This window comes from Hyla sarda, chromosome 6, assembly GCF_029499605.1.
Source record: "Hyla sarda isolate aHylSar1 chromosome 6, aHylSar1.hap1, whole genome shotgun sequence".
Taxonomy (NCBI): domain Eukaryota; kingdom Metazoa; phylum Chordata; class Amphibia; order Anura; family Hylidae; genus Hyla; species Hyla sarda.
This window is the reverse complement of record NC_079194.1, coordinates 155572894-155591273: the sequence shown is the minus strand read 5'-3', so window position 1 is coordinate 155591273 and position 18380 is coordinate 155572894. Positions and strand designations below refer to the sequence as shown.

The 18380-nt window shown below is 44.3% G+C and overlaps 1 protein-coding gene and 1 long non-coding RNA gene across 4 annotated transcripts in view; one reads left to right on the top strand and one right to left on the bottom strand.

Annotated features, from left to right (window-relative positions):
• The window catches only part of N4BP1 (NEDD4 binding protein 1), a 106020-nt gene that overhangs the window by 31929 nt on the left and 55711 nt on the right, over positions 1-18380 (bottom strand). For 2 of the 3 annotated variants that reach the window (XM_056525626.1, XM_056525628.1), the window contains exons 1-2: positions 10909-11061; positions 3595-3902 (exon numbers count right to left, since the gene is read on the bottom strand). In XM_056525626.1, coding sequence (XP_056381601.1) covers positions 3595-3852 — 258 coding nt within the window. In that variant the 5' untranslated portion in view covers positions 3853-3902; positions 10909-11061. Of the gene's footprint in view, positions 1-3594; positions 3903-10908; positions 11062-18380 lie in introns of those variants that run through there. The other variant, XM_056525627.1, reaches the window with a different exon arrangement.
• The window catches only part of LOC130276369 (uncharacterized), a 30423-nt gene continuing 23135 nt past the window's right edge, over positions 11093-18380 (top strand). Inside the window, exon 1 of the long non-coding RNA XR_008845099.1 lies at positions 11093-11121. This is a non-coding gene — a long non-coding RNA (uncharacterized LOC130276369). The remainder of the gene's footprint in view (positions 11122-18380) is intronic.

The window sequence follows — 18380 nt, the reverse complement described above, 5'->3', positions numbered from 1 at the left end:
GTGATCTGTATTGATCACGGCATCTGAGGGGTTAATGGCGGACATTCGCGGGATCGCAGGTGTCCGCCATTACGGGCGGGTCCCTGGCTGCGATCAGCAGCTTGGACCTGCCGCGCATGATCCGGACATCGCACCGATGCTCGCGGTTATGCTTAGGACGTAAATGTACGTCCTGGTGCGTTAAGTACCACCTCACCAGGACGTACATTTACGGTGCTCGTCGTTAAGGGGTTAATAGCAGGAAATAACCAGCACCAAATCTGCAGAGGATATGATATGTGCCAATGCACACTAAGGGTAGGGTCCCAAGTAAAGGATCCACAGTGTATTTTACCAGGGACCAGCTAGGTCGAGAGCAACCGTGATGTCTGAATACACTTGCAGGTCCCTGTGTGTCTGCTCGTAGCTGTGGATTGCTGCTTCGAGCAGAAAACGCAGGCACAGCAAGAGGCACACTCTAGGGTCAGTCATCGGTGGATCCACAGTGTAAAATACGCAGCAGATCTGCTTTCACAGCCAAATTGTAATACTGTGGGGGACAATTCTCTACAGATAGCCAGCAAGACAGCAAGGGGTATTCCAGGAAAAAAACTTTTTGGTATATATCAACTGGCTTCAGAAAGTTAAACAGATTTGTAAATTACTTCTATTAAAAAATCTTCTTTTCTGTCTAAGTGCTCTCTGATGACACATGTCTCGGGAAATGCCCAGTTTAGAAGCAAATCCCCATAGCAAACCTTTTCTAAACTGGGCGTTTCCCGAGACACGTGTAATCAGAGAGAACAACCTTAACTTCAGAAGCTCATAAGTACTGAAAGGATTAAGATTTTTTTAATAGAAGTAATTTACAAATCTGTTTAAACTTTCTGGAGCCAGTTGATATATAAAAGTTTTTTCCTGGAATACCCCTTTAAAGTGCTTAAGAAATCAGTTGAAGAGATAAAGCATTCAGCGGACTTTTGGTCCCAATTAGGCCACTTGTTGCATGCAAACAAAGTTCTGAGAATATCCTGGATTCACCATGTGGAGTTTCCCTGCACTGTGACCTGTTTCCACACACTTCCTTCTGTCGTACCACAAAATTAGAAAAATAACTTCCTGTATAGCAGACTACAGAACTTCCTCATAACTCCTTGCAAAGGGCTTTCCACTCATTACCAGGCATTTTGCCTTACAAACTTGTCAAACCTTAGCAGAGACTATGTTTTAAACAAATACTATATACATAATCCATTTTTCCGCAGGTACATGTAATGCCAAGGAAGGATAAAGTGTAACTAATATACTCTCCCCATTTTGTGCATTTTACTGCTATAATCCATTTGCACTTTGAACTACAGAAGGTAATGTTGACCTGAAGAATTGCTGTGAAAAGTTTCCAAAGCAATTCCACAAGAATCCACAGGGAAATCCATTGCGGCAAATAAAAAATAATAAATAAATAAAACACGACTACACTATACTCCCTTCCCTAGCTGCAATTATGTGACAACATGTAACTGACAGGGGCCAAGTGTGCAGAGACCAGCAGGGAACGCATTGCTATAGTAAGTATAGGGTTTGGGTTATTTCCCCTCTTTTTTTAAGCTGTGTAAAGAGTAAATTTTTTGGACCTGGGCTTACAGGAGTAAAATCTGTAATAACTGGGCTTTCTTGTGTATTCGGCGTTCCCTATTCAAGTCAAGGGAGAAAATAGGCAGCATAAATTGACATAAAACAGATTAAAAAATAAAAATAAAACGGCACCACAGGTATGATCTTGCCAACTTTGCTCTAAAGCATTTGGGCACCTTTATTCTCCCTAATGTCTATGGCAAAATAATCATATCTGCTTAAATGTTAATCCAAATAGGGAAAATGATCAAGCTGTAAACCCCCCACCCGTTAGTATGGTAATTAACCCCCTTTGCGCAATGGAGGCGGGTCCCAGCATCCCCTGCTCTGTCACTCCTATATGCCTGCTTACCTTGTAATTATTTATGGGACCCAGAGGGCAGTGGAGTACCCCTTTAAATAAACCTTTCAAAAGTCATAGATCATCTCCAGTCACAGCTATATGCCACCTTCATGGTGTAAGACATTTGGTGGAAAATCTATCAAAATCTGTAAAGGGAAAAAATGGTTAGTTGCAAATAGCAACCAGATTGCTTCTTTTTCTTTTCAGAGGTCTTTTTAAAAAGTACAGAAGCAATCTGATTGGTTGCTATGGGCAACTGGTCAACTTTTCTTTTGCACAGGTTTTGATCAAGTCTCCCCCTTGGTGCAGAAGATTACATTGAAGAAGTACTTTACAGCGTCTTCCCTCACTTACGAATGACTCTCGGATGCATTGAAAGAGAAGCTTTACCTTGCATGCTCAATGCTTTTTCTTTACAGTGACAAATAAAGAGGTGTATTGTCAAACCTTGATGACTAAAACTAACAAGTGTTATGGCACATAAGCGTGTCACAATACAGTTGAGGTTAGAGAACATAAGCCTACTGACCTGGTAGTACAGGTTTGGTAAAATTCCAATTTCCTCAATGGGAAATTACCATTTTAAGACATTGTGACGCATGACTGCCAGAAGCATGTTGAGCTCTGTCTATTCATCATTATTTGGAATGTAAAAGAATATGCTGCTCTTTAAGGGGAACTCCAGCCAAAAAAAAAATACCTTTCTAAAGCTACATATGTTATAGTTATTCAACTTTGTTATGTACAAATGTAATCTTAGCACATACCCTGATTTTCTCTGCATTTCCTTCAGGTAGGAAGTCTAGTAGTTCTTAGCACACATGATGACTTTCGGGCACCACTTTGCTGGGTGCTTCAGTGCGTAATCAGCTGTGGTCCTGCAGACACACCTCCCTTCAGCTATATTCACTGCTTCCCTAACCATGTGACCTGCTCCCAACAGCTCTGTGAAGGCAGCTCCTCAAAGCAACTGGAACCAGGTGCCATCAAAATGGCAGCTACAGTGGGGTAGGGGACTATGCTTTGTTTTTTAAATTTAGCCTAGTTGGAAAACTCATTTAAAAGGCTATAACTGGAAGATGCAACAAAATGTAACACAAGGCACAGCCACTACAAAAAGCTGGTAAACAAAAAAATGGAAATGATCACTGGAGGCTCTTCAGTCAGTTGATCAGTTACCAATCTGATAATGATGGCCTACCCTATTATTGTAGTCTCCAAAAAATACTTTGTTATAAACTTCCTTTACCTAGAATGGTTACTTAAAGAATTAAAGAATTATTAATGCTTAGCCATGTGCTTTTCCCTTTAAAGTCTATTTGTTTTGTACCTCCATACCCTGTATACACCAGTGACTAAATGTGGTTCCCTTCCCAATTTTAAGCTCTCTCAGTATATGGTAGCAAATTACTGAAACTCCTGGAATCCCATGCACAGTGAAACACTCAAGCTCAAGTAATCTCTGACTTACCGGTTGCTAGGAAAATAATATAGATATGAACTACTATGGTCAGGCAGTGCATTTCTAGCAACAAGTATGTCAGACATATATCAGTGATTCAGAAGAAAGTTGCATGGGCACCGCTGCTAAAAGTGAAGAATTGTTAAACTACACTTCAGTTATGTCTGCACTGTACCTTAGCTTTGAGTACAGCTTGTCTTTTTCCTTTAAGTTGCAGCCAAATGCGGCCCCGATTCGTTGGATTCTCTGTTCCGTCATAATTGAAGTTCTCCAAACATCCCAGCACGGTGAACATCACTGGGAATAATGCTTGCACATGGGCACGGCTTTGCTCCAAAAAGCTCCTTTGTTCTCCAGGGGCAGTGAATTCATCCAACACATCTGCTCCATGGGTCTCATCTTCTACCCTGCTCTGTATGGCCACGTGAGCCATTCCTTGTTTATTATCAGTCTGGTACGGCAGTCATACTGGATCCTGTGGATCTGGGAGAGGAGTAAGAAAGTAGAAACGTCAGGTAACTTTAATTCTGCACGTGGAAAGTCTGATAATCCAGCAAAGAACTGCAATGTATTGAACAGTCCCCAGGAAGGGGCAGTGCCGATCCCTGCACAAAGCATCGGCTGTCACACCCCCTCCATGTATCCCACAGAACTATATGAAGGGGGTGTGTTGATCGCCACTTCCTGGGGACCACCGGGGTGCTGTGCAGAAGAACACGGGGGGTCCCAGCAGTCAGATTGCCCGCATTATTAAACTCTGGTGCACGGTGATCTCAGGCCGGCTGTAGAATGGAGCTCCATGCTTCAGAGGCTCAGCACAGGAATGGAGGTGTTACTATGAAGATACCGGCACCAGGGGCTCAGCAACGCCTTGCATATACTGTAGACCAGGGATTACTGAAAACCAGAGGGACCGAGCAAGGAGCAGTAAATATGAGTTTCATCAGTGTTATCTGCACTGCAAGCCTGTACCAACAGGAGATACTGATTACATAAGGGTAGGGTCACATGTTCCGTATTTTGCTGTTGCGCATTTTTCTACCTACTAAAGTCAATGTGGAAGATTTATCAAAACTTGTGCAGAGGAAAATGTGCCCAGTTGCCCATAGCAACCAATCAGCTTGCTTCTTTCATTTTCATGAAGGCCTGTGAAAAATGAAAGAGGCGATCTGATTGGTTGCTATGGGCAACTGGACACCTTTTGCTCTGCACAGGTTTTGATAAATATCCCCCAATGTGTAGCAAAATCAGTTGCAGAAAATAACCAGCAAAATATGGCACATGTGACCCTACCCTTAAGAGCATATTTCAATATGAATTTTAGAAAACCAAACTATACCATTCCTACCTTTTCATGTACTATTACATCATGGTACTGGCCTGTTGTATAGTAATAGCAAGAGGGAAAGCACCTGACAGCTGGGTGAGGATAGTACATGAGGGAAGTGGCAGCTGGAAGGGGGGGGGGGGGTGGAATAGTAAATGAGTGCAGTGGGAGCTGGGGGGGGGGGGATAGTACATGAGTGAAGTGGCGGCTGGGGGGCTAATAGTACATGAGTGTAGTGGGGGCTGGGGGGGTGATAGTACATGAGTGAAGTGGCAGCTGGGGGGCTAATAGTACATGAGTGTAGTGGGGGCTGGGGGGGGATAGTACATGAGTAAAGTGGCGGCTGGGGGGGGGGAATAGTAAATGAGTGTAGTGGGAGCTGGGGGGGGGGGATAGTACATGAGTGAAGTGGGAGCTGGGGGGGGATAGTACATGAGTGAAGTGGCAGCTGGAAGGGGGGGTTAGTACACAGGTGTAGCGACAGCTGGCTGGGGGGGCGATAGTACACAAGTATAACAACAGCAAAGCAGGACAGTATACAGTCATGGATGTAAATGTTGGCACTCCTGAAATTTTTTAAGGAAAATGAAATATTTCTTACAGAAAAGGATTGCAGTAACACATGTTTTGATATACACATGTTTATTCTTGTGTGTATTGGCACTAAACCAAAAAGAGGAAAAAAAAAAAAAGCAAATTGGACAATAATGTCACACCAAACTCCAAAAATAATCTGGACAAAATTATTGGCACCCTTAACTTAATATTTGGTTGCACACCCTTTGGATAAAAAATAACTGAAATCAGTTGCTTCCTATAACGATCAATAAGCTTCTTACACCTCTCAGTCGGACTGTTGGACCACTCTTCCTTATCAAACTGCTCCAGGTCTTTCTTATTGGAAGGGCGCCTTTTCCCAACAGCAATTTTAAGATCTCTCCACAGGTGATCAATGGGATTTAGATCTGGACTCATTGCTGGTCAGCTCTTTGTTGCCATCCATTTCTGGGTGCTTTTTGATGTATGTTTGGGGTCATTTTCCTGATGGAAGACCCAAGATCTCAGACACAAACCCAGCTTTCTGACACTGGGCTAATCCTCAGATTTCATGCTGCCTTGCACACATTCAAGGCACCCAGTGCCAGAGGCAGCAAAACAACCCCAAAACATCATTGAACCTCCACCATATTTCACTGTAGGTATTGTGTTCTTTTCTTTGTAGGCCTCATTCCATTTTAGGTAAACAGTAGAATCATGTGCTTTCCCCAAAAGCTCTATCTTGGTCTCATCTGTCCACAAGACGTTTTCCCAGAAGGATTTTGGCTTACTCAAGTTCATTTTGGCAAAATGTAGTCTTGCTTTTTTATGTCTGTGTCAGCAGTGGGGTCCTCCTGGGTCTCCTGCCATAGCGTTTCATTTAAATGTTGATGGATAGTTTGCGCTGACACTGATGCTCCCTGAGCCTGCAGGACACCTTGAATATCTTTGGAACTTGTTTGGGGCTGCTTATTCACCATCCGGACTATCCTGCATTGATACCTTTCATTAATTTTTCTCTTCCGTCACCGCCCAGGGAGATTATCTACAGTGCCATGGGTTGCAAACTTCTTGATAACGTTGCGCACGGTGGACAAAGGCAAATCTAGATCTCTGGAGATGGACTTGTAACCTTGAGATTGTTGATATTTTTCCACAATTTTGGTTCTTAAGTCCTCAGACAGTTCTCTTCTCCTCTTTCTGTTGTCCATGCTTAGTGTGGCGCACACAGATACATAATGCAAAGACTAAGTGAACTTCTCTCCTTTTTATCTGCTTTCAGGTGTGATTTTTATATTGCCCGCACCTGTTACTTGCCCCAGCTGAATTTAAAAGGAGCATCACATGCTTGAAACAATCTTATTTTTCCACAATTTTGAAAGGGTGCCAATAATTTTGTCCAGCCCATTTTTGGAGTTTGGTGTGACTTTATGTCCAATTTTCTTTTTTCCTCCCTTTTTTGGTTTAGTTACAATACACACAAAGGGAATAAATATGTGTATAGCAAAACATGTGTTACTCCAATCCTTTTCTGTGAGAAATACTTCATTTTCTAGAAACATTTCAGGGGTGCCAACATTTACGGCCATGACTATATGAGTGTAGTGAAAGTGAGGGGGGACACAGTACAGGCACATTTCTTTGCAGAACTCCCATCGGGTTGCCAAGATGGGCAAGAGCCCCTCTGTTTATGACTACTTTGCAGTAGACACTGTGGCACAATTTGCAGCATTCAGAATTAAGTTCTGCATCAGAGGCCTTATGGAATGCCCCAAGTCCTCTCATATAAAGAAGCAACAGATTTCTGTGTACACTATTCTAAGGCTGAGTTCAGACCTCATTCCCACATTCAGGCTCTATGCAGGAGATTTAGCAAGACCTGTGTAGAGGAAGAGCTGTGCAGTTGTCCATAGCAACCAGATTATCCAAAAAAAGAAATTAGCTAACTGGTTGCTATGGAAAACTTCACCACTCTTCCTCTGCACAGATTTTAATAAATCTCCCCATTTGTTTGCAGTGTTGTAGTGACAGTGAGGGAGGACAGTACTAGTGTAATGACATTGGGGGAGCAGTATATGAGTGTAGGGACAGTACTAGTGTAATGACATTGGGGAGCAGTATATGAGTGTAGGGACAGTACTAGTGTAGTGACATTGGGGGAGCAGTATATGAGTGTAGTGACAGTGAGGGAGGACAGTACTAGTGTAATGACATTGGGGGAGCAGTATATGAGTGTAGGGACAGTACTAGTGTAATGACATTGGGGAGCAGTATATGAGTGTAGGGACAGTACTAGTGTAATTACATTGGGGGAGGAGTATATGAGTGTAGGGACAGTACTAGTGTAATGACATTGGGGAGCAGTATATGAGTGTAGTGACAGTGAGGGAGGACAGTACTAGTGTAATGACATTGGGGGAGCAGTATATGAGTGTAGGGACAGTACTAGTGTAATGACATTGGGGGAGCAGTATATGAGTGTAGGGACAGTACTAGTGTAATGACATTGGGGGAGCAGTATATGAGTGTAGGGACAGTACTAGTGTAATGACATTGGGGGAGCAGTATATGAGTGTAGGGACAGTACTAGTGTAATGACATTGGGGGAGCAGTATATGAGTGTAGGGACAGTACTAATGTAATGACATTGGGGGAGCAGTATATGAGTGTAGGGACAGTACTAGTGTAATGACATTGCGGGAGCAGTATATGAGTGTAGGGACAGTGAGGGAGGACAGTACTAGTGTAATGACATTGGGGGAGCAGTATACGAGTGTAGGGACAGCAGTAGAATAGTATATAAAGGTAGTGACAGTGGAAAGGGGGGTGGTATGTAAGTGCAGTGACAGAGAGGAGCAGTATATTAGTGTAGGGACAGTGGTAGAATAGTATATAAAAGGTAGTGACAGTGGGAAGGGGGTGGTATGTAAGTGCAGTGACAGAGGGGACAGTATGAGTGTAGGGACAGTGGTAGGATAGTATATAAAGGTAGTGGTGGGGGGGATAGTATATAAAGGTAGTGACAGTGGGAAGGGGGTTGGCATATACATGTAGTGACAGAGGGGAGCAGTATATTAGTATAGGGACAGCAGTAGAATAGTATATAAAGGTAGTGACAGTGGGAAGGGGGTTGGCATATACATGTAGTGACAGAGGGGAGCAGTATATTAGTGTAGGGACAGCGGTAGAATAGTATATAAAGGTTGTGACAGTAGAAAGAGGGGTGGTATATAAGTGTAGAGACAGAGGGGACAGTATGAGTGTAGGGACAGTGGTAGAATAGTATATAAAGGTAGTGACAGTGGGAAGGGGGTTGGTATACAAGTGTAGAGACAGAGGGGACAGTATGAGTGTAGGGACAGTGGTATGATAGTATATAAAGGTAGTGACAGTGGGAAGGGGTTTGGTATATACCATGTAGTGACAAAGGGGAGCAGTATATTAGTGTAGGGACAGTGGTAGAATAGTATATAAAGGTAGTGGCGGGGGAATAGTATATAAATGTAGTGGTGGGGGATATAGTATATAAATGTAGTGGTGGGGGATATAGTATATAAAGGTAGTGGTGGGGGAAATAGTATATAAATGTAGTGGTGGGGGATATAGTATATAAATGTAGTGGTGGGGGGGATAGTATATAAATGTAGTGGTGGGGGGGATAGTATATAAATGTAGTGGTGGGGGATATAGTATATAAATGTAGTGGTGGGGGATATAGTATATAAATGTAGTGGTGGGGGATATAGTATATAAATGTAGTGGTGGGGGATATAGTATATAAATGTAGTGGTGGGGGATATAGTATATAAATGTAGTGGTGGGGGATATAGTATATAAATGTAGTGGTGGGGGATATAGTATATAAATGTAGTGGTGGGGGATATAGTATATAAATGTAGTGGTGGGGGGGATATAGTATATAAATGTAGTGGTGGGGGGGCTATAGTATATAAATGTAGTGGTGGGGGGGATATAGTATATAAATGTAGTGGTGGGGGGGGATATAGTATATAAATGTAGTGGTGGGGGGATATAGTATATAAAAGGTAGTGACAGCAGTAGGATAATATATAAAGGTAGTGGTGGGAGGATAGTATATGAGAGTTGTGACAGTTAGGTGGGGTGAGTGAGGGGGGGGGGGGCAGTATATCAGTGTAATGACAGTGGTGGTAACAGTATATGAGTGAGGGGGGGGGGGAGTATATCAATATAACGTCGGTCGGGGGGCAGTATATCAGTGTAATGACAGTGGTGGTAACAGTATATGAGTGAGGGGGGGCAGTATATCAGTGTAATGACAGTGGTGGTAACAGTATATGAGTGAGGGGGGGCAGTATATCAGTGTAATGACAGTGGTGGTAACAGTATATGAGTGAGGGGGGGCAGTATATCAGTGTAATGACAGTGGTGGTAACAGTATATGAGTGAGGGGGGGCAGTATATCAGTGTAATGACAGTGGTGGTAACAGTATATGAGTGAGGGGGGGCAGTATATCAGTGTAATGACAGTGGTGGTAACAGTATATGAGTGAGGGGGGGCAGTATATCAGTGTAATGACAGTGGTGGTAACAGTATATGAGTGAGGGGGGGCAGTATATCAGTGTAATGACAGTGGTGGTAACAGTATATGAGTGAGGGGGGAGTATATCAATATAACGTCGGTGGGGGGCAGTATATCAGTGTAATGACAGTGGTGGTAACAGTATATGAGTGAGGGGGGGGGGAGTATATCAATATAACGTCGGTCGGGGGCAGTATATCAGTGTAATGACAGTGGTGGTAACAGTATATGAGTGAGGGGGGAGTATATCAATATAACGTCGGTCGGGGGCAGTATATCAGTGTAATGACAGTGGTGGTAACAGTATATGAGTGAGGGGGGGCAGTATATCAGTGTAATGACAGTGGTGGTAACAGTATATGAGTGAGGGGGGAGTATATCAATATAACGTCGGTGGGGGGCAGTATATCAGTGTAATGACAGTGGTGGTAACAGTATATGAGTGAGGGGGGGGGGGAGTATATCAATATAACGTCGGTCGGGGGCAGTATATCAGTGTAATGACAGTGGTGGTAACAGTATATGAGTGAGGGGGGAGTATATCAATATAACGTCGGTCGGGGGCAGTATATCAGTGTAATGACAGTGGTGGTAACAGTATATGAGTGAGGGGGGGCAGTATATCAGTGTAATGACAGTGGTGGTAACAGTATATGAGTGAGGGGGGAGTATATCAATATAACGTCGGTCGGGGGCAGTATATCAGTGTAATGACAGTGGTGGTAACAGTATATGAGTGAGGGGGGAGTATATCAATATAACGTCGGTCGGGGGCAGTATATCAGTGTAATGACAGTGGTGGTAACAGTATATGAGTGAGGGGGGGAGTATATCAATATAACGTCGGTGGGGGGCAGTATATCAGTGTAATGACAGTGGTGGTAACAGTATATGAGTGAGGGGGGGAGTATATCAATATAACGTCGGTGGGGGGCAGTATATCAGTGTAATGACAGTTGGGGCACAGTATATGAGTGTAGTGAGTGTGCGGACTGTATAACAGTGAGGGGGTCGGAGGGACAGTATCGAAGTATAAGCTCCAAGCTCGTATAGAGATACTTACAAGTCCATACAGGCGCCGGGTGTCCGGGGCTCCGCACTTGGCTGTGTTCCTTTACTGCACAAACAGAAAGTGTCACAGCCCAAAAGTCCCAACAAACACTTCCGGGTTTCTAGGGTCACATCAATAGAGGTCGCGCTGTCTTCTACAGACAACAGCCCTACCTGACGGTCTCCGGGAAAATGGCGGCGATCGTTTCTGATCTGAGCTTTGCCAGTACAGTACAATACAGTATAATATACGAGGGGTAGGGCAGTATGGCAGTGTACTGACGGGTATTATATCAATGTAGTGACACAAGTGGGACGTTATTAGTGTAGTGACAGTGAGTGTAGGTAGTATATACTACCTACCCTCACTGTCACTACACTGATATACTACCTACTCTCACTGTCACTACACTGATTTACTACCTACCCTCACTGTTACTACACTGATATACTACCTACCCTCACTGTCACTACACTGATATACTACCTACCCTCACTGTTACTACACTGATATACTACCTACTCTCACTGTCACTACACTGATTTACTACCTACCCTCACTGTTACTACACTGATATACTACCTACCCTCACTGTCACTACACTGATATACTACCTACCCTCACTGTTACTACACTGATAAACTACCTACTCTCACTGTCACTACACTGATTTACTACCTACCCTCACTGTTACTACACTGATATACTACCTACCCTCACTGTTACTACACTGATATACTACCTACCCTCACTGTCACTACACTGACATACTACCTACCCTCACTGTCACTACACTGATTTACTACCTACCCTCACTGTCACTACACTGATTTACTACCTACTCTCACTGTCACTACACTGATTTACTACCTACCCTCACTGTCACTACACTGATATACTACCTACCCTCACTGTTACTACACTGATATACTACCTACCCTCACTGTTACTACACTGATATACTACCTACCCTCACTGTTACTACACTGAAATACTACCTACACTCACTACACTGATATACAACCTACACTCACTACACTGATATACTACCTACACTCACTACACTGATATACTACCTCCTGTCACTACACTGATATACTACCTACCCTCACTGACACTACACTGATATACTACCTACCCTCACTGTCACTGCACTGATATACTACCTACCCTCACTGTCACTACAGTGAGGGTAGGTAGTATATCAGTGTAGTGACAGTGAGGGTAGGTAGTATATCAGTGTAGTGACAGTGAGGGGAGATAGTATATCAGTGTAGTGATAGTGAGGGGAGGTAGTATATCAGTGTAATGACAGTGAGGGGAGGTAGTATATCAGTGTAGTGACAGTGAGGGTAGGTAGTATATCAGTGTAGAGACAGTGAGGGGAGGTAATATATCAGTGTAGTGACAGTGAGGGGAGGTAGTATATCAGTGTAGTGAGTGTAGTTAGTATATCAGTGTAGAGACAGTGAGGGGAGGTAGTATATCAGTGTAGTGACAGTGAGGGGAGGTAGTATATCAGTGTAGTGACAGTAAGGGGAGGTAGTATATCTGTGTAGTGAGGGTAGGTAGTATATCAGTGTAGAGACAGTGAGGGGAGGTAGTATGTCAGTGTAGTGATAGTGAGGGGAGGTAGTATATCAGTGTAGTGACAGTGAGGGGAGGTAGTATATCAGTGTAGTGACAGTGAGGGGAGGTAGTATGTCAGTGTAGTGACAGTGAGGGGAGGTAGTATATCAGTGTAGTGACAGTGAGGGGAGGTAGTATATCTGTGTAGTGAGGGGAGGTAGTATATCAGTGTAGTGATAGTGAGGGGAGGTAGTATATCTGTGTAGTGAGGGTAGGTAGTATATCAGTGTAGAGACAGTGAGGGTAGGTAGTATATCAGTGTAGAGACAGTGAGGGGAGGTAGTATATCAGTGTAGTGACAGTGAGGGGAGGTAGTATATCAGTGTAGTGACAGTGAGGGGAGGTAGTATATCAGTGTAGTGAGTGTAGGTTGTATATCAGTGTAGTGAGGATAGGTAGTATATCAGTGTAGTAACAGTGAGGGGAGTAGTATATCAGTGTAGTGACAGTATGGGGAGCATTATCAGTGCAGTGACAGTGAGGGGGGACAATATATCAGTGTAGTGATTTTGAGGGGACTGTATATGAGTGTAGTGGAAATTTAGAGGGAACAGTATATGAGTGAAGTTATATAGTTCATACGCCCATCAAGGATTTAAAGGATTTATCCAGGAATAAAAATAAAAAAAACAGACCTAATTTCTTTCAAAGACCGCGCCCTGTCTGTCTCCACTATGTGTGTGGTATTACAACTTGGCTCCATTCACTTCAATGGAACTGAGCTGCAGAGCCGCACTCAACCTGGAGACAGACAGAGCAGTCTTTGAAAGAAATTACCTCTGTTTCTCGATTCCTGGATAACCCCTTTAAAGGAGTACTCTAGTGCAGAGTATTCCTGCTCTGTCCTGCAAAATAAATGAAAATGAACCATCACTCACCTCCCTGGGTTCCCGCAGAGCGCCAATACAGCTGATCGGTCCTCCGGTGCATCTCCTTCATACTTACGGGTGTAACGAAGCGTCACATGGCGCTCAGCCTATCGCCGGCCGCCGCGATGTTCTGCCTCGGCCGGCGATAGGCTGAGCGCTATGTAACGCTTCGTTACACCCGGAAGTATGAAGGAGATGCACCGGAGGACCGATCAGCTGTAGTGGCGCTCCACGGGAACCCAGGGAGGTGAGTGATGGTTAATTTTCATTTATTTTGCAGCCCGGGCAGGACGGAGCAGGAATACTCTGCACTAGAGTACTCCTTTAACCTAAAACCCTACTGTATTGATCTAGAGGAAGGCAGATGCCAATTGCCCAATACCAGTGGGAAAAAATCCTTCCTGACTCCAATATGAAGAATAAATCTCTGGATCAATGTACTATTTCCATAAATCTAGTATCCATGACTTGTAATTTTATATATTTTTCAGAAAAATGTCCAGGCCCCCCTTGAAATTGTTTATTGAGTCAGACATCACAACATCATGTGTTGGATAGTCTCACTGCTCTTAAAGAACTCCCATCTATGATTATGGTGAAACCTTCTTTCCTCTAGATGTAGAGGATGCCTTCTTGTCATGGTTACTAACCAACAACTGCTACTACAACTACTTCCTAAAAGGCACTGCTGCTATTACTACTACTACCTACCTAAAGGGGCTGCTGCTACTACTACCTAAATGAGGGCTGCTACTACTATATGTGGGGGGCTTCTACTACTATATATGGGGGGGGGGCTGCAACAATATACTGGGGACTGCACCTTTATAAAGGGGGCTACTATAAACAATGGGACCTACGTACAAAGAGTAACCCCTATTTATAGGAGGCTGCTACTGCCTACAGGGAGTAAATACCTACAGCTATCTATACAGTGATGTACCTACAGGTGGCACTTACCTATTAGGGGCACCTCTGTAATGGAGGAAACCATGTGAAGGGGTCTACTTAAGGAGGACCTACCTACTCAGCCCCAACCCACATATATACCCACTCTACTGTGTGAGACACCAAGGGAATATTCTTATTGAATGGAATGCTATAGGTGCTTAAATAGTGCGGATCCTAAAATGTTTGTCTGGCAGGTTCTGTGGAGACAAGTTGATGATGGGAGAAATCATCATGATGGTCTGGGTGTGATGGAGAAGAAAAAAGGAAAGTGAACAACTTGATTAGAGAAGATGTCACCGGATGTAACAGTATGTCATCACTTATATGGTCTGTAGAGTCTGTGTAGAGCCGGGGTCACTACTATATGGTCACTGTATGGGAGATTTTAGTCTGTGTATTATGGTTTTATTCAGTATAAGTATGATAATATTATCCTGTCATTAAATGGAGTAATGGTAGTGGTCATGGTGTGGCAGTATTATCTGCCCCTTGTATAGTGGTGTTATTGGTGATACTGGTCTGTGTATAGTGGTGTTTATTCAGTATAGTGGTATTATCCCATCACTATATGGTGGTAAAGTCAGTGGTCATGGTGTGGTGCAATTATTTGTCCCTTGTATAGTGGTGATATTGGTCTCTGTATAGGGTTTTTTATTGAATAACATTATGATGGTATTAGTCACTGTAGTAGTAGTAATATCTCGTCCTGCTGTAGATGTATTATTTTATGTTTCCAAACCCTAACCTGTAAAAAATACTGCGTGCGCCCCTGGCAAACGGCGATGAATACACTGTATGCTGATGAAGCGCTAGTTGCGCGAAATAGCTATCATCTCCTTGGCGTCCCACGTGTATTCACCTGCTGTTTTTATGCTGCCATTGGAATAAAGTACAGTATTTTATTGGATTGGTGAGTGCCTCCGTCTCTTCTTCTATATGCTTCATGAATACTTCAGCTATTATGGATTGAGCACCACCACTTATACCTTTATTCTTGGACTTATCCATACTACTGCACCTCAACACATGTTCACACAGCTGATTTATAGCACCAGTGCCGGCTTCCTCTTTCTTTCTGTTTGAACTGTATGCATTACCATTCTCTTACATTCACAGGCCGCTGAGGGATGCACAATATTCTGTCTTGCCCAGGTGCTTCCAACCCACATTATGTCAGTGATGAAGGGGATCCTTTTTTTTTTTTAGTATTTATTTATTACATTTTGTTTGCATAAAATAAAGAAACAGCACCATAAAGTGCAGCACACAACCAGTGCCTCTGTAGGTCCACAAGTCAACTCCATCACTATGACAGGGAAAAGATAACAGAATAGCAATCATACACATAAGGAAAGAGCATCCCCAGTACTGTCCAGAGAAGGCCCACACCAACAGACAAGCATACATTCACACTACCACACAACTCAATGACTATGCATGGCCCCCACCCCCAAAACCGCTCCACCACCCCCAACCCGCCCCCCCTGCAAGACCAGTATCATAGTAGAGAAAAGTTACTGAGCCACTCTGAATGGAAGGTCAGCCGACACATCCAGCAAAAGCCAAGGAGTCCACACCTTGTCAAATTTCTTCGGGCACCTGCGACTCTTATACAAAGCTTGGTCCAACGGGATCTGACAAAAAAAACATCACCTCCCTCCAAAAAGAGGCTATAACAGGACACTCTCAATCCGCATGCAGAAAGGTACCTACTTCCGCAGAACAGCAAAAACATAAATCGGGGACACCCCCATACCTCAAAACGTACCGTGACTGAATCAGCATGTCCCTACTACTCACCACCATGGAGTAATATTAGCCTTATGGCTTCTCTGTGCCAGATCTCCTTGGTTCCATGGGGTTATCCAATGTACACTAAATGCCGTCCTCCCATTACTATATTACTGCGAGAATTACTCCTCATGTGTAATACTAAAATCCTAAGTCATTGGAGCATAAAGCCTGTTCTGCAGAGATCAACACTGTAGCTTACATTTTATCCAAAAATATTGTATTGTGTAGCTTTACATGTTGTGCATACATATATATATATATATATATATATATATATATATATACACCAGTGGCGTTGCGACCGGGTGCGGGTGGTGCGACCAGGTGACATCATCCGGATGGGGTGACACCAGGTATGCCCCCGGTCCTCACTTGCGCTGTCTCTGTACTAGCACCCCCCCCCCGTCATCATTTGCGCTGTCTCTGTAATAGCACCCCCCCCCCCCGTCCTCACTTGCACTGTCTCACTTGCGCTTTCTCACTTGCACTGTCTCCGTACTAGTAGCACCATCCCCCCCCCCGTCACCTGCACAGTGAACCGGCCTGTGCCCCCACGTCTTCTGTTGCGCCGGCCCGACGTCCCTCCGCAGGGCCGCGCAGGAGGACGTGACGTCACTCGCAGAGCGCCCGGAGAGAAGGAGCGCTGCGCTGGATGGGTGAGTGAGTGTGTGTCTGTCTCACTCTATCTCTGTTTGTGTGTCTGTGTGTGTGTGTGACTGTGTGTGTGTGTGACTCTCTGTCTGTGTGTGTGACTGTGTATGACTCTCTGTCTGTGTGTGACTCTGTGTGTGTGACTGTGTGTGTGTGACTCTCTGTCTGTGTGTGTCTCTCTGTCTGTGAGTGTGTGTCTCTGTGTGTGTGTGTGTGTGTGTGTTTGTGTGTCTGTCTGTCTGTCGCTATCTCTGTCTGTGTGGCTCTCTGTGTGTGACTCTGTGTGTGTGTGTGACTGTGTGTGTGTGACTGTGTGTGTGTGACTGTGTGTGTGTGTGACTCTCTGTCTGTGTGTGACTGTGTGTGATTGTCTGTGCTTGTGTGTCTCTCTCTCTCTGTCTGTGAGTGTGTGTCTCTGTGTGTGGGTGTTTGTGTGTCTGTCTGTCTGTCGCTATCTCTGTGTGTGTCTCTCTGTCTGTGTGTGTGACTGTGTGTGACTGTGTGTGTGTGACTGCGTGTGACTCTGTGTGTGTGTGACTGTGTGTGACTCTGTCTGTGTGTGTGTCTCTCTGTCTGTGAGTGTGTGTCTCTCTGACTGTGTGTGTGTCTCTATCTATCTGTGTGTGTGTCTCTGTGTTGTGTGTGTGTGGTTTTTTTTTGTGTGGGGGTAGGGGGGGTTGTTTGAACCAGCGATCTAATGTGGGAAGACTTTGACCTATTGTCGGGAACATGCAAGGGAACCTGCGGCCTAATGGGGGGAAACTACTACCAAATGTGGGGAATCTATGCTACCTAATGTGGGGAAACTGCTACCTAATGTGGGGAAGCTGCTACCTAATGTTGGAAAACTGCTACCTAATGTGGGGAATCTGTGCTACCTAATGTGGGGAAACTGCTACTTAATGTGTGGAATCTGTGCTATCTAATGTGTGGAATCTGTGCTACCTAATGTGTGGAATCTGTGCTACCTAATGTGGGGAAATTATTACCTAATGTGGGGTAACTGGTACCAAATGTGGGGAATCTATGCTACCTAATGTGGGGAAACTGCTACCTACCTAATGTGGGGGAACTGCTACCTACCTTAAGTGGGGGAACTGCTGCCTACCTAATGCTCCCCCCCTGGCAGTAGCACCCTCATCATCCACCAGCAAACCCCCCCAGCAGCAGCACCTCCATCAGCAGATCCTGATGGTGGATGATGGATGGGGGTGCTCCTGCCAGGAGGATGATCCTGCCGATTGATGATGGGGGTGATACTGCCAGGGGGATGGCCAGTAGCACCCTCATCATCCTCCAGCAACACCCCCCCCCCCCCGTACTAGCACCCCCATCATCCACTAGCAACACCACCAGATTTATATTCAGAGGGTACAGTATGTGGCAGATTTATATTCAGAGGGTACAGTATGTGTTGGTATTATTTTCAGAATGTGCAGATGTATGGTAGTATTATATTCAGTGGGTACGGTGTATGGAAGGTTTATAATAATACTTGTTTTCATATAGAGGATGAGAATGCGCTGACATAGTGAGGAGTCATCTGGGCGTCACATTCTACAGACAGAAGTTTTAGCTGGACCAGGTGGT